The sequence below is a fragment of the Monopterus albus genome, unplaced genomic scaffold (genome assembly GCF_001952655.1).
Source record: "Monopterus albus unplaced genomic scaffold, M_albus_1.0 scaffold83.1, whole genome shotgun sequence".
In the NCBI taxonomy this organism is placed as follows: domain Eukaryota; kingdom Metazoa; phylum Chordata; class Actinopteri; order Synbranchiformes; family Synbranchidae; genus Monopterus; species Monopterus albus.
In genome coordinates this window covers 526,543-542,271 of record NW_018127963.1, presented here as the reverse complement: position 1 = coordinate 542,271, position 15,729 = coordinate 526,543, and the positions used below count along the sequence as shown (strand labels likewise).

Sequence of the window (15,729 nt, the reverse complement as noted above, 5' to 3'; positions counted from 1 at the left end):
TATATTAAGAAAACTGAACCATAAGACAGAACCAAGAAAAGCAGATGCAAGTATAAAATTAGAGAAAAGGTCAAAAGAAAGCCAGGAAAAACCGAGGCTGAGCTGTCTCTCTGTCTTTTGCCTTTCCTCCAGTAATCCATTACAGGGATAAAAGTCAGATGGCATCTTAAGTCTTCTCACATGACAGCAGTGACTTTTAGGGTGAGAAGTTTAAAGGTCAGCAGGAGGGTAGGTGAGAGAGAGGAAATCCAAGGTATACCAGCGATATACATTGGAATGGCTAATCTTCACCGTCCTGTCTGCTGCTAGAGGTACCAAGAACTAAAGGCACATGATCAACCAAAGAACAGAGCAGACGGCCCTTGCCAAATGTTGTAATTTGAAAGATTATGAACCCCTGTTGAGAGCTCAGGCAAGTGCAGTGCTGAAGAGAAGGCTGTGTCTAAGTAAAGTAGAATGAAATTATGTAAACAAAGAGGAGGAATTGATTTAGAACACATCAAACATCATAAAGTGTTGATACTGCACAATTAAGTGTGCTAAAGTGTTTAACCATAAACTGACCATATACCTTCTTCATTTTAAGAAAAACGATTATAAAAATCAAGTTTAAATTTAAACCCTTCTGCTAAAGAAGCCTTTTTAAAGACAATGTCCATACTGTCTGATAACCATCACAATGCCCACGTTTTCTCACCTGTGGACTGCCAAGTGGACCAAAGTTCATGTTGGGTGTGGATGGCAGTGATACAGAGGATGAGCTCGAAGATGATGTAATAACTGGGTAGGGTGAAGCAAGGCCATTCATTGGAGAGCCCAAGGTGGACATGGCAGATGGTAGGGGCCTGGAGGTGCTGATGACTGATGGGTGGCCCACCATGCCACCCATGGAAGGCAGGTGGGTGTGGGTTGTGCTCATCGGCCCTGTAGAGTCTGAAGGAAAAGTAAAGGGGTCTTAGAGAACAAAGCATCACAGGGAGCTGCCTGTTTACTACGAACACTGGTACCAATAAAAGCAATCCAGTACAACAAATGAAAATGTACAAGGCTTGCTGTGTCGGTCCTTTTTTAGGCTGTATTGTGTTGGATTCTTGTTTTGTATTAGATCCTGATCTTGTAATTATAAAACAATCTACACTGGTACAGAGATTGTAACACTCCACAACTTAAATACAACATTAAAGAATCAAGCATGAAAAAGCTGCATATTGTTGACCAATAGTGCAATATGTCATTACGCACTCAGTGTTAAGTAAATATGACAACACAGAGTGGTGGTGACTTTGCTTTGCCTCCACTGATGTAAACTGACAAGCTGGTATTTACATAGTTGACCCACTTAGAAAAGCTGTCAGTCAACTGGTTAATAGGGCATGGCGCGTGTGATTTCATGCATGTGCTGTATCTGTAAGGACATTCATTCATCACCAACACAAATTACAACAAATAGAAACGTACAAATATGGTATGCACATTAGCCAGCATGTCCTGTAAACATAATTAAAACATACATATGGTGCAGGCTGTCACAGCATGTTCTGGTACAGATGGAAGCAATAAGCAGAACCTCTCTGGGCACCATACATGTGCGAACATTTGGTTTAGTCTGAATGTCCATAAAATGCAGAGGCTTCTTCTTGTGTGTCAGTGCGCCATCCCCCACCCAAATTTACACACACAAACAAACATACAGGGTGTGATAGTGGGCCCAATGCCACTATTATAAGTTAAATGTCATATTCTTGTTTGTGTGTGTATGTGTAAAGGTGGGCAGTGGCATGATGCCCTGACATGCAATGAACAGCAACAGTATTACAGTTTTAAAAATGTACAATGGTATTTTTTCTTCTTTTAATCCCTCAAAGTTCAATAACACCAAAGTGCCATCCATCCATTAATCCAGCTGACATTTGGTGAGGTACACCCAGTCTATCACAGGGCTGATACATAGATACAGACAACCACTCACACTCACATGCATATTTACAGCAATTTAGAGTAACCTGTCAACCTAACCTGGATGTCTTTGGACTGTGAGGAGAAGCTAGAGTATGTGGACAAAGCCCACACAGGTACAGGTAGAACATGCAAACTCCACTCAGGAAGGCCCCAAGGTTCAGACCCAGAGCCTACGTCGTCATCGTTGATGAGTAGTCACCAGTTTTCATTCCTTTTTTCTGTAATTATTGTTACTCATTTAACTTTTACTTGATGCACAATTTAAAACAAAAACACTCTCATGCAAGGGAAATCCTAAATGCTGACACTGTGACAACCTTTTCACTGAAAAATCCCACAGACACTAACTGTCAGCTCGTTTACAAAGAGATACGTTTCTCTTCTGCCTAATACTGAGAAAAATTTATGTTCACAAACACTCCTTGGACTGTTTATGCTTGTCAAGTTTGAGAAAGTGGCTTCAGTCTGTGGGCTTTTTGAAAGTTAAACATAACCACTTGCTAAATTGTTTGCAGTACTTTTGCAATGCTGCTCTGATACTTAACCTCTGGCAGCGATTATCCCCATTAGATGCATCAAAACATTGTGTACTGCAAGACAGTTTGTTTTTTTTCCAGATTTCACAGAATTGAAAAACAGGGAGGAATGTGACATTGTCTGCCTGGATGTAGGACATTTTGCCTGAAGACAAATTCTGAAACACACAGCTGGTCATTCACTCCATCTCTGTATGCCAAGGAACAGATATTGGGCAACTTCCTGTCTAGCGGTGAGACTGTACTGTTAGCCGCCACCCCCTTTCTCACTCTAGCACTTTCTCCAGTCCTCCATCACTGATCCCTGACAGGCAAATGTATACTGGGGCCTCCCTCTCTCCCACAGAGCTGACTGGATGCATTGAAATTATATGCACTCATTATACATAGAATATGTTACAGCCTCTAATGCCACAAAATGTATAACCTAGATTTAAATTCTGCAGAGGCGGGTGTTTATTCCCAACTTTTTAGAGTGCATTTTCATCTAAAGGGCAAGCTTATGTAATGGCTGATTTTGTGCACTGACCCCGTTTTATGTGCACGACAGATTTCCTTTGGGACTTGTAAAGATCTGTTCTGCTCTAGAAGAGCTGGGTAACAACATGCCAATCTGCTCTCAGACATCCAAACCAACAAATCTCCTGATGGTCCAGGTTAGATGTAAAATTTGACAAGATAAAGGTTGAAGAAACACTGAATGGGGGTGGCTAGGCAAACAGCAACTTGAAGGCAATTTTTAATTTATCGAATAAACTTTTGGATGTTGAGCAAACTTCTAGTAATGGTCATACTGTATAATGTACATGTTAAGCATAAGGGTTGTGCATATATTCTTGCCTTTTTCTACAGCAGTGTGTCCACACTTTCTTATGTGCTTAAAATCAGGGCAAAAAAGGAAGACAGCAGTCCAGACCAAAATTCAAAATTACACCTAATAATCAGTAATGTACATGCAGAAAAAATGTTGAGGTGTCAGACTTAGAGAAAATCTAAAGGCCAAAAGCTGCTCTGTTCCTTAAATTGTATTTCTTTCATCCTGCTAGCAAAAACACAAATATGACACTAACATTCAGATGATTGATGAGTTGATTGACAGGAACATAACAACTAGTTAAAAGTAATTTGTCAAGCAAAAATGATAAAGATCTTATGGTTGTGGCTTCTCAAATATGATGACTTGTTGCTGGTTTACATTATATTACTGTAAATTGAATGTGTGTTTTAGATTGTTGGCAATGCAAACTCTAAAAACATCACTTTGAGCTTTCATTATCTTTGACAACTTATAAATGAAGCAATTAACAAACTAGTATTAGCACTTGGTGGTTGTATGCCTCTGCTAAGTAGTCAAATTCATGGGAATGGGACTGACCTGAGGTCACTGACCTTGACCTTGACCACCCAAATCTATTCAAGTCATTCTTGAGTCAAAGTGGACATTTGTGCCATATTTTAAATCCCTTTAAGGTGTTCCTGAGATATCACATTCCCAAGAATGGGATGGACATGAGGTGACAGTGACCTTTGACCTCTGACCACCAAAATCTAATCAGTTCATCCTTGAAGCTGAGTGGACACTTTCTGCTAAATTTGAAGAAATTCCCTGAAGGTGTTCCTGACATATCGCATCCACAAGAATGGGACAACCCAAGAACATAAAAAACCCAACAGATGATTCAATAATAAAAATACTCTTTAGTTACAATCTTATTGGAAGCCTACTAAATCTCTGACTTGGTAAAATAAGTCTAAAACATAGCCTGCATGGCTGCATTTTATGCAGCGTGGATGGTCTTCATGGCTGCTGTATACAGGGCTGCAGAAAAGCACACAGACACTCATCTTGTGGGATGCCTAAAAGGGGATGGCTGGCGAGGTGAGCATTCTTTGTGTGTGTGTGTGTGTGTGTGTGTGTGTGTGTGTGAGGAGGGAGGCCAGCCTGTTCACCAGAGGAAGCATAAATCAGCCCAGAGTGGCTGATAGGGGCCTATCCTTGAATGACCCACCTCAACCACTTGTGCCATCTCCATTCTATGCAAATCACCTCTATAGAATAGGATGTGTTGAAAGCTGCAGCCACCTCAGAGGACTTTTCTGTCAGCCCGCGCGCGGGTTACTGGCTGAGGAGGCTGCAGCTGCCGGGGTACTGGCTGAGGAGGCTGCAGCTGCCGGGGTACTGGCTGAGACGAAGGCAGCTGGACACTGGGTAGAGAAACAGGAACTACAGCCCCAGTTGGTGGCTTCATATGATATTAAAGAGACAGCACAGCATTTTTGGAAATGAGATGAGAAGGCTGATATCAATACACAATATGGCCAAAAGTATGTAGACACTTCAGTTCAAACACATTCGCATACTTTTGGTGTTTTTAATTACCTTTTCTTCGTTTCATATGAAATACTATTTACTATCGTCAATTTGAGACTGTTTTCATTATGACTTCAGTGATACGACAAGTTCTATAGCCAGTTTTTAATGCCTAGTTACTCTTCACCCACCCTGTACTAATCTGTAACCTACATTTCAAAAGTAACCTTCCCTGCACATACCCTGGTGAGAAAATCTTTATCTTAGCCTAAACTTAAGTACAGCGCAACTGTATATCATGCAACAAAGTAACAAGCTCATCCCGTTAACACAGGTGATACCGCAGGCCACAGTGAGGAAATGGTGTGAAATGTGACATGTCTTCACTGTTACTAATGGTAAAAACAGACTGATAGGTGAAGAGTGGTAAAGACTGCGGAGAAGATCACCAGGACTCCACTGCCCTCTCTGCAGAGCATTTACCACCGCAGGGTGTGTAGGTAACCTGCCTCCATCCTCAAGGACCTCACCCACCCCCAGCACGGACTGCTCATACCCCTGCCCTTCAGTCAGACGCTCAGAAGTGTGAAATGCAGGACTTCTAGACTGAAAAACTCTTTCTTTCCAACTGCCATCAGACTCCTAAACAGCTGACTCAAGATCTACCTCATGTAATTCATCTGTGCTGTTTACATACTCATTTTGCACATGTATAATTGCACACTCACTGCTGAGTATTTACACTCCACGGCTCCCACGTAGCATAGATTCTCTCTGCATTATATTGTGTTCTTCTTGTATTGTTGCTGCTTTAAAGTGCCTTAGATTTGTGTTATTGCTCACCTACTTTATATTTTATTTGTAGTTTGTGGCATTCATGTGGACGCCAAAGTAAGAATTTCATTGTACAGGGAAACACGTTTCCTAACTGCATATGACAAATAAACACTTCGACCTTGACCTTGACCCTAGAACAAAGCCTGTGGAACACGCATGCCTTCTGTATCAAACACTGCACAGCAGAGAAACATACATCACCAAGCACTGGGGGATTTTTCATAGACAGCCTAAAAAACTCATCATAAGAAGCTCACAGAATTTACACAGAGTTATTCTCCTTTGTTTTGTCCTACACCATGATACAGCAATGCAATGCAAGCATCTGTTTGAGAGCAAACAGACAGACAGCAGTGAAGGGCACCTTTGACCACTGGCATTGCAAATCAAAGGTTGCCTGTTGCCAAACTCCTGAACCAAGTTCAAAAGAGTTCCTATCTGCAGCAGCACACAGTGATTATTCCCAGAAATAACTGCAGTTAGGGGACTTAAAACATACAACGTAGCCCACCAGTGACTGAAACAACTAAATTCAGACTAAATGGAATATTTTGAAAATGAAATTTAAAAGTTTAATCTACAGTAGGTTGATCTCATCATCAGTGAGCCGTGGGCATCCATGACCCTGTCTCCAGTTCACCATTTGTCCTTCCTTAGACACTGTTGGTAGGTACTAACCACTGCAGACCAACAACACCCACCAAGACCTGCAGTGTGGGAGATGATCTGACCCAGTCATCTCACCATCACAGTTTGATCCTTGTCAAAGTCACTCACATCCTTACACTTGCCCATTTTTCCTGCTTCCAACATCAACTTTGAGGACTGAATGTTCACTTGCTGCCTAATATACCCCACACACTGACAGGTACCACTGTAACAATCAATGTTATTCACTTCACCTGTCAGTGGTCATAATGTTATGACTGATCAGTGTACCAGTATCGGTTGCTTTTCTCTATTTTATATCACTGCAAATTTAAAATATTTCAGGGTTTTGGACAAAACAAGCAGGATAAAGCTGTCACTCACAGATTAATCATTCATGCAGATGAATTATTTGCAGCCATGCTGTGAACACTATACAGCACAAACATCTCGTCACATAATCTGTTAATATTTTTCAATGAGCACTGAGAAGGTGCAGTATAATGTTTAAATCAGAAGTTTTTTATATCACAATGTAAGGATGTAATTAGAAACGGAGCTTTGTTGTAAACTATTTTACATTTCCTGTACACAAAGGACCAAGACCACATACTCACCATTACACAGCCGCAGTATGCTTTTGGCCAACCATGTTTTATGCTGAGATTTGTGGCAGAGGATAGCCAAAGCCACAAATATGCAGACACAAATGTATCACACCGTTTTGATGGTCAGCGGGTTTAAAGAAACATCACAAACCACAAACCCTCCAAATCCCTCACTGTTAATTACTGGCTATTGGCTGGATGGAGCACAACTATGTAGTAATTCAATAAGCCCATGGGCCACTAACTAATAATATCTCATGTCTGGAGAGCAGACCAATGCTGGAAGTATATGACAGTGGCCGAGTGGGCAGTGAGGGATAAGTGGCGAAGGTGGAAGGAGCAACAGTACAAGCTTTGATATCTCTGGTTCAGTAGGTAGAGTGGGTCATCCCCTAACTGAGGAATGGGTGGTTTGATTCCTGGCTTTTCCAGTCCACATATTGAGGTGTCTTTGGGCAAGGCACTGAAATTGAAGCTGCTCCCATTGGCTGTCACATCGGTGTGTGTGTGCATGTGGATGGGCGCTTTAAGTTCACAGAGTGTGAAGAAAAGCACTATATAAGTCCATTTACTATCATATACACAGTGTCTGTGTGTGTCTTGTTTGGGTGTGTGTAGTATTGTCAGGTTTGCCCGGCTGCACCTGCCTTTCTCACTCTTTCTCTCTTTCAGCCCCTGATCACACCACCTAGCACACCTGCTCCACATCCCCTGATTATCACCAGCTGCATTTCATTAGTTCCATCCCTACTTATACCCCGCTCACCTATCACTCCCTTGCCAGTTTATTCTCGTTCTCAGGCCCATTTGATCGTTTTTCTCGTGTTTTTACCATTTGTCTCTCACCCATAGTTCGCCTATCTTCTACCAGTACGATCTTCTACTCTCCGTCGCTGTTTCTCCTTCTGCTGTTTTCCTCCTCCACGGACGTCTCCTCCGGACCCTGGACCTACTCAGCCCCTCCTGTCTCCACCTGTTCAGGTCGATGCACAGTCTCCTTAACTCATCTGTACAACTCCTGCCTTCTGCCTCCACAGTCACCACTGTCTCCCCGTCGACCAGCTCAGGAGTGACCCCAGCGTCCGCAGCCCAACCATCTCCCATCCATCTCACCACAAACTGGTTTCTCAGCTGCTGATCAACACCCGGTTACTCATCATTCTACACTTGCCTGTTATCATATGGACTTTTATTGTCACTGCACTGTAAATAAATTTAGCACTGCTTGCACCGAAGTCAGCTACCTGGGTCCGCCTCTCTTTACTCACTCTCCTCTGTGTCCGAGTGGACATAACAAGTATGACTGCATGCTCTCATGCTCCTATTTGTGTGCTGTGATCAAATGATAGAGACCAGAACACATCCTAAAGTAACCAGACGGATGGCCTGTGGAGCTCATTAAATACAGCAGACATGTAATTAAGACATCTCATCACTGCCACTCCAGCTTGCTATCTCTGGCAACCCTGGTTGCTCCTCATATGCACACACACTCATCTTTCACATAAAAAGCACACAAATCTGCCATGTACACTAGTACAAAGTCACCACCCTTTAAACATTCATTTCATTGCTAAATGAAGTTGATGTCTGATCAGTGGTGTCAGCAAATCTTTTTATCCCTGGTTAAGTATCTGCAGCTCAACAGGCCAGCTGTCAAGAAGGTGGGAGGCCAAGGAAGAGGGAGCAGAGAGAGGGACAGAGCCAGACAGAAAGGAAGGGAACAATGGATGGATAGATGGAGGAGAGGATGGATGGGGGAGGGTACTGTCCCAATCCAAAATGGCTTCGCTCCCCAGCGATCACATGATTCCTCCACCACTCACACCATATTACTCTGACTGGCTGAGAACATTAGACAATCAATTGAGAAGAGCCTGTTTTTTTCTGCACAGCTGTGATTTGGGAGATAGTGTGGTTATTGGTACAAGAAAATGAAGATATTCTCTGTTATATAATCTGAAAACTGTTCAAAGCTGTGTCAAGGTTCTAACTGCTTTTTTGGCGTTAAACTGCTAAAATAAATGCTACAGAAACAGCACGTCAGTATCATTGCTCTCTTGCTGAAAACTTAAGGAAACAGAAAAATGTTTTTCCCATTAAGCCATACGGCTGTGACAACACAAGCTCTCACGCTGGTGAACTTCTCTGACCCTAAATTCTGCCTCATAGTGAACTCACACAAACTCCCTGTAAAGAAAAGAAATTAACTCCATGTCCTTTCTGTTGTTTGTTGCCCCCCGCCCCCCGCTTTTCCTTGAACCATAGTTTGAAAGAACCTAAAGAAACTGTCAGTCAAGCTAATGAACATATACACTGTATGACACTGCCACGTCTGTATATCCACACACCTGCCAGCGAGACATGTTTTTACACAGAGGCAGAGAGAATCGATGAGTGGGCCAGGGCTGTGGGAGGAATGAGATAAAGATTGTTTTGCGAGAGATGAAAAGGTTTGAAGCTTAAACAACAAGAGCTAACACATGTCCAAACATGCTGACCAAGCACTTCTGGAAAACAAACAAACAGGTGGACTGAAAAGTCCAATGGCAAACCAAGGCATCTGCCTTGTGGGTCTGTCTGAGGAGAACTCAAGTCAGTTCTCGGAAGTAGTCTCTTATTGTTACAGAAGGGCATGGAGACAAGAGTATGCGCTGTCAACACACACACGTGCATAATACACACTTAAACACTCAAGCTGTAATGAAACTGAGTGTGACAAAGGTGGCCTGACCCTGGGCCTGACTACACAACCAGTTTAGTAGCTACAGTTAACTTGAGCTTAGTCTTTAGGCAATGTGGCATGAGAGAGAAAATATGCTATTTGTTTTTCTTCATGATCAGTGATGATCTTCATGGTTTTCAGTGAGGAGGAGCTACCGCTGTAAATAGGAGTGTCACATGCTTCTCTCGACTACACTAGAAACCTTTTCTACCAGAGGAAGAAGGAAAAGAAAGAACCTCATCAGAGTGAGAATTGTTGGGTGACAGCAGACACACAAACACACATAAAGGGAGAAGTGCTGAGATAAACTGATAAGGCAGGCAAGGCAGCAAGAGGTGGAAGCATCATTTTAAGTTGAGTGGCGCCCTGTGGATCACATCTGAGCCCTCAAGTCAGTCACAAACTCACCTTGCAGTGTTATGGTGAGGTGTGAACATAAAGTCCTCTAACACACACACACACACACACACACACACACACACACACACACACAAAACAAAACAAAGCAAAACTGTAAGACATTTATCACAGGGCAGATAATGTACGATCTCTCTGAAAAATTGAAAATGCCAAGAAATTCCACTGATGAATTTACCTGCAAGGTGCAGGTTTCTCCCACTGAGGGAGGAAATTCAAAATAACTTGAGTGCACAGGGATTAGAGACATTTCTATAATGAATCTGTGCAGTACGAGTTCTTAGCACGTGCTCTTCACTTATGTAGAAGCTCAAGCACAGAGAGCAACAGTGGCACAGACCGGCAACATCTTCCACCAGAAAAACAATCTCAGGTGTGAGTCTGTTGTAGTATTTCCAACAACACACACAAAGGCAAGACAAAACCCAGGTACTCACAGTGGTGATAACTATCCTTTTCCTTTTTTTTTCCTCCAATTTCAGGTGATGCTACGGGGTGCCACATGCCTTTGGGTACAAGAAGTAGCGCAAGGAGGGGGGACACCAGTCACTCAGGACCAGGAGTCAAGTGTTGGCTCAATGACGAACTAAAAAAATGACCAGAACACTCATGGAATCAGCCCCTTTTCAAGACAGAACAGGTGTTCTGCTATTGGGGTGAGGGGTGGGGGGCATCTGTGAAGAAGCAAAAGAGGCGGAGTCCACCAGCATGGGCTATAGGATTACCCAGATTATCCTTTCCCAGGGATCAATCCCACAGGAACTGTTTGCTGTCCGACTACTGAACAAAGCAGCTTATCTGCCATCTACTCATCTTGTGTCTCTCTCTGAGTTCTCGTAAATCTATCTGTGCAGAAACACCTTTTGTAATGGCAGAACAGGATGAGCATTCGAAGGAGGGAGGGCAGTGGGCAAGCAGGAAGGGGTCACACTTAAGAGTACAGTATAACTATAAATTTCTGATTACTCCACAGACCCCAGTGATGCTGCTTTAGTCTACAGAGGTTTCTTATCATTATCAAATGTGTAGGTGGTATATATGGGTTTTGAGCGTTGAGAAATAAAATGACATGAAGTGGTCAGAGGCTAAAAACTTCTCTCTTCTGTCTCCCCTGAAACATCTGTAATCCCCCTTCATACAGTCAAACAAAGCTCAGTTCATAAGGCTTGCGCGACTGTGTGTCGAACGTGTTGGTCTGAAGCACGGGGGCGCCCCAGGGGGCGGTACTTTCCCCCTTTCTGTTCACCCTCTACACGTCGGACTTCAATTACAACTCCCACCAGTGTCATCTACAAAAGTTCTCGGACGACACTGCTATTGTTGGATGTGTATCTGGGGGACAAGTGGGAATATAGGGGGGTTTTTACTGACTTTGTGAAAAACACTGATGCCCTGTACAGGAAGGGCCAGAGCCGCTCCACTTGTTGAGGAGACTGAGGTCCTTTGGTGTGTGCGGGGCACTCCTTCAGACATTATATGATACTGTGGTGGCATCTGCAGTTTTTTACGCTGTTGTGGGTTGGACAGGAGGTAGCATGGACAGGGACAGAAAGAGACTAAACAAGTTGGTTAAGAGAGCTGGTTCTGTCCTGGACTGCTCTCTGTATTCCATCGAGGAGGTGGCGGACAGAAGGATGCTGGTAAAACTAACATCCATCATGCACGACCCCTCCCATCCCCTGCACCACACAGTGGAGGCTCTGAACAGTTCCTTTAGCACAAGACTGTTACATCCCCAGTGTAGGAAGGAGTCTTACCGCAGGTCATTCCTCCCCACAGCTATCAGACTGTACAACACATCACTGCAGTGATAAGCTAGGTGAAAGTATGAGGGACTATTTAATAGTCAACTGAGGTGCAATATTCAAATCCTGGGGGTAGAAATGCATTGTAAATATGCACATATGGTAAATGGACCGTATTCATATAGCGCATGTTTCCACAGTGTGTTGCACTGGCCAAAACGCTTTATAGGAGATGATACACCATTCACCCATTCACAGACCGATGATGACAGGCTGCCACACAACGGCGCTAGTCAAACCACCAGGAGCAATTCGGGGTTCAGAGTCTTGCTCAGGGACACTTAGGCATGCAAGGAGACTGGGAGTCAAAGCACAAACTTGCTGGTCAGGAGACGCCTGCCCTACCTCGTGAGCCACAGCCACCCCACCATATGTCTTGTCCTTGATTTCTCTTGAATACTTTATATTGTCTTGTTTTGGGTATTTTTGAGTAGTTTTTCAGAGATCCTCATGGCTGAACTACAGGTATTTCCCCCAATTATGGGAGTAATATTCTTGTCCCTGATTCATCAAATACTATATCTTGTCTTGTTCATAGGTATTTTCAATTTGTTCTCAAGGATTAATTGTGGGAGGATCATTCTTGTTCTGATTTGTCTCTCAAATACTATATTCTGTTTGGTTTTAGGTACTTTGGAATTTGTTTCTTAAGACATGTTTGTTCTTTGTTCTTATGGTGTTTTGTTGCTGCTCTCTATTGCTGCTGGAACACAGGAGTTTCCCCATTGTGGGATCAATAAGTCCTACCTACCATACCAAGAAATGCAGTAAATGTGCCAGTGTGCATGCTTAACCTACTGTGGATTTGCCTATGCACCCATTGTTAGCATGTTTGTATGTTTAGCAAGTGTTATAGCATTCCAGGAAGTCTGGAATTTTTTAGGATGGTCAAACAAACAGAAGTGAAAGCCCAGATGCAATACAAGCCAAAAATATACCTTAAAGCCAATAGAGGAACAATACACGACAAACCCTCAGGGAGCCTAAACAAATGACAAAACCCATGTAGGGTTGGATTCAACCTGTAGTTTCAGCCTTGCTACATGGGTCCTGCTATCATAACAGCAATAGAAAAATAGTCATAAAATGGGTTCAGTTAGACAAAAAGCTGCAAAATCACCCTAAAAAAGCAGGAATTACATTTGTTCACCAATAACTGAGGCAGCATGCATTCTTGGCTATGGAAGTAAGTCATATCATTATCACCAGAAAATAGCCCCAGCCAATAAATGTTGGCACTGATTTAACTGTGCAGCTGCTCCTTTTAATTTATCCTGCCATCCTATCAAGTGTTCACCCTGTCTTGTTTCACTTTTGCATTGAAAGATAACACAGAAAACCTTCTGCAGCATGTGGGCATCTATTTTACTTACATTACATTATTTAACAATGTTTTCCTGTACAGTGCACCTGCATGTGGCTGGATCAAATGTTTATACAGTGCTTCAACGACAGCCACCAGTAACCAGATCCCCTCAGTGACAGTAACCTGGCAAGGGTTTCAGCTGCCCGACACAAGACGAGAGGAAGATGGCAAAAGGAGAAGAGACACTTGCCTCTCTGTCAGACTCAACAAATCCCACAGGGAAAAGCTAAAATAATACAGTCCCTCTTAAATGCATGCTGTGTTAGTGTGTCATGGCCCACATAAAAACTGCTAAATTAGTCCTTAGATCCATAATTAGCATTCACAGATATATCACAGACTGCAAAGACACTGGAGGAGGAGAACTGTTAAGAACTGTTGAGAAATGTTAATTAGAAATTTCCTATCACCATATTGTCACCAGGGCCATGTAATCCTGTGTTGAAACATTGTAAACATTTTACAGGCTTTAGTAAGAAACACAAAAGCAATAAACCTGTTTTCTAGTGGCTAACAGTGATTTTTGACAGCCGAAGGACATAATTATGTACCATACTGGGCTGGGTGATCAGTAACAGGAAAAGACAAAACAAACAAATAGTGATGTGTATATGTGTTAATGGGTACATTACACACTTAGATTTGTGGGAGTGAGATAGAAGTAGTGCCCTAAAACAGCACTCAGAGCACTAAAAGTAACTAAGATTTACAAAAATGTTCTTCATGTCTCTCACTGGAGAGGTTTAATGAGATGCTGAGCTGTTACCTATTGTTGTTATTTGTGCAGGGACACAGAGGCCGCCCAGAGTGCCACAAACTCTCTGGCCTGGTCAATCAAACCAACTTCCACTGGGTCATAATTATGGATCTTTATGACTTAGCACTTTGTAATTACATGGCTGTATTTGCTAATTTTACTGTCAGTCTGTGGTTTGTGTGTACCTTCCCTGTGGCTGCAGATGGAAATGAGCTATTAGCTGTTAGCTAACTCTGGCGTAAGACATTCCTTCTTACTGTATGAGATTAATGTTTCTTTTACATGGTCCCTGATGTATTAATAATAATAATAACCTTCCATCAATCCCATTTCTAGTATTGATATTGCTAGTATTAGTACTAATGAAGTGTGGTACTTAAAATTTCAAATCACACCCACTTGCTTGGGACTGACTTTGGGCTGCAACAATTCTTTTCCTTACTGATTAATCTGTTGGTTCATTTTATGAAGAAACAACTAACAGTTTAGTCAATAAAACACCTGAAAATTGTTAAACAACTATGCACAGTGATGGAAAATAAATTTACTCAAATACTGTAATTTAATACAATTTGGTACTTTGCTTCACTATTTCCTTTTATAGAAATTCACATTAAATTCATATTATACTTCAACTTCACTACATTTCAGAAGATATATTTTACTCCACTACATTTATGTTACATCTGTAGGTAGTAGTTACTTTGCACATTATGATTTTATATCTAAAACCTATGATCAGTTTATAAATATGTACTATTATAGATTAAACTTCCTAACATTATATGAGATAAATAAATTTAGCTCAACCTCGACCAACTACAACATTAAAGTGCTCCTTGGTGTTATTTTACCAATAATAACTATCCAAGAATATAATAATATAAAGCCAACAGGAGCCAGTCTTTTGTTGTTACTATTTCTATGCTCTTTATTGTTAACTTCTGATGGAGTATTTTTATCTTCTATCTGAAACTTATTCTACCACTGACTATGCTATTCTATTCCAGGGTATATACAGCAATCCTTAAGTTAAATTTAATACCTTTTAATACCTTTTTTTACTACCTTCGGATTTTTTTTAAAACCATCATGACACTGAGTTTCAAGTGTTAATCAGCGACCTTATTAATGTTGAAGCAGATTTTGACATATATAACACTATACACAACAGAACAGATTTAGAGACTCACTGATGTTGACCACATATTGCACACATTTATTTCACTTCATGAATAAAAATAAAACAAACTACATAAAATGTGCAATGAAGAGAACAGTTCCAGCACACTGGCTGGCATTCGCTGCTACAAACTGGCATCTGCTATATGAACTATGAACTGGTGAAATGCTATTTTTTGATTTAAAACATAAACCTGTGCTATAGGCCTAATATGAACTCATGAGCAAAATAATTTTATGGCAAGTGTCTTAATTGCATGGCCTTTTCTTCAATAGTTTTGTCCATTTTATCCAGTTCCTCTTTTTTCTCTTTGTATCTCCTTCTGAGTGTGTTGGATTTAGTGATAAGCTGGGCCATTTTTGACCCAGCCTTCCCCTCTGCCTCCTCGGCCAACTTGTTGGCATCATTTTCAAGGATGGCACAGACATCGTCCAGGACTCTGCGTTGCTGTCTGAGCTCCACTAGTTCTTCCTCTGCGGCCTTCCTCTTCAGTGTCTGAGCAGCACTCTCCCTCTTTTTGCGTTCTTGCTCAAGGTATAGCCTGTACTGGGACCTTGCTGAGGCCACAGAGGCCAGC

The 15,729-nt window shown here is 42.0% G+C and overlaps 1 protein-coding gene across 1 annotated transcript in view; it reads right to left on the bottom strand.

The window, feature by feature from the left end:
- rxrgb (retinoid X receptor, gamma b) overlaps positions 1–15,729 on the bottom strand; it is a 31,642-nt gene that overhangs the window by 9,643 nt on the left and 6,270 nt on the right. Inside the window, exon 2 of the mRNA XM_020607089.1 lies at positions 698–933. Coding sequence (XP_020462745.1) covers positions 698–933 — 236 coding nt within the window. The remainder of the gene's footprint in view (positions 1–697; positions 934–15,729) is intronic.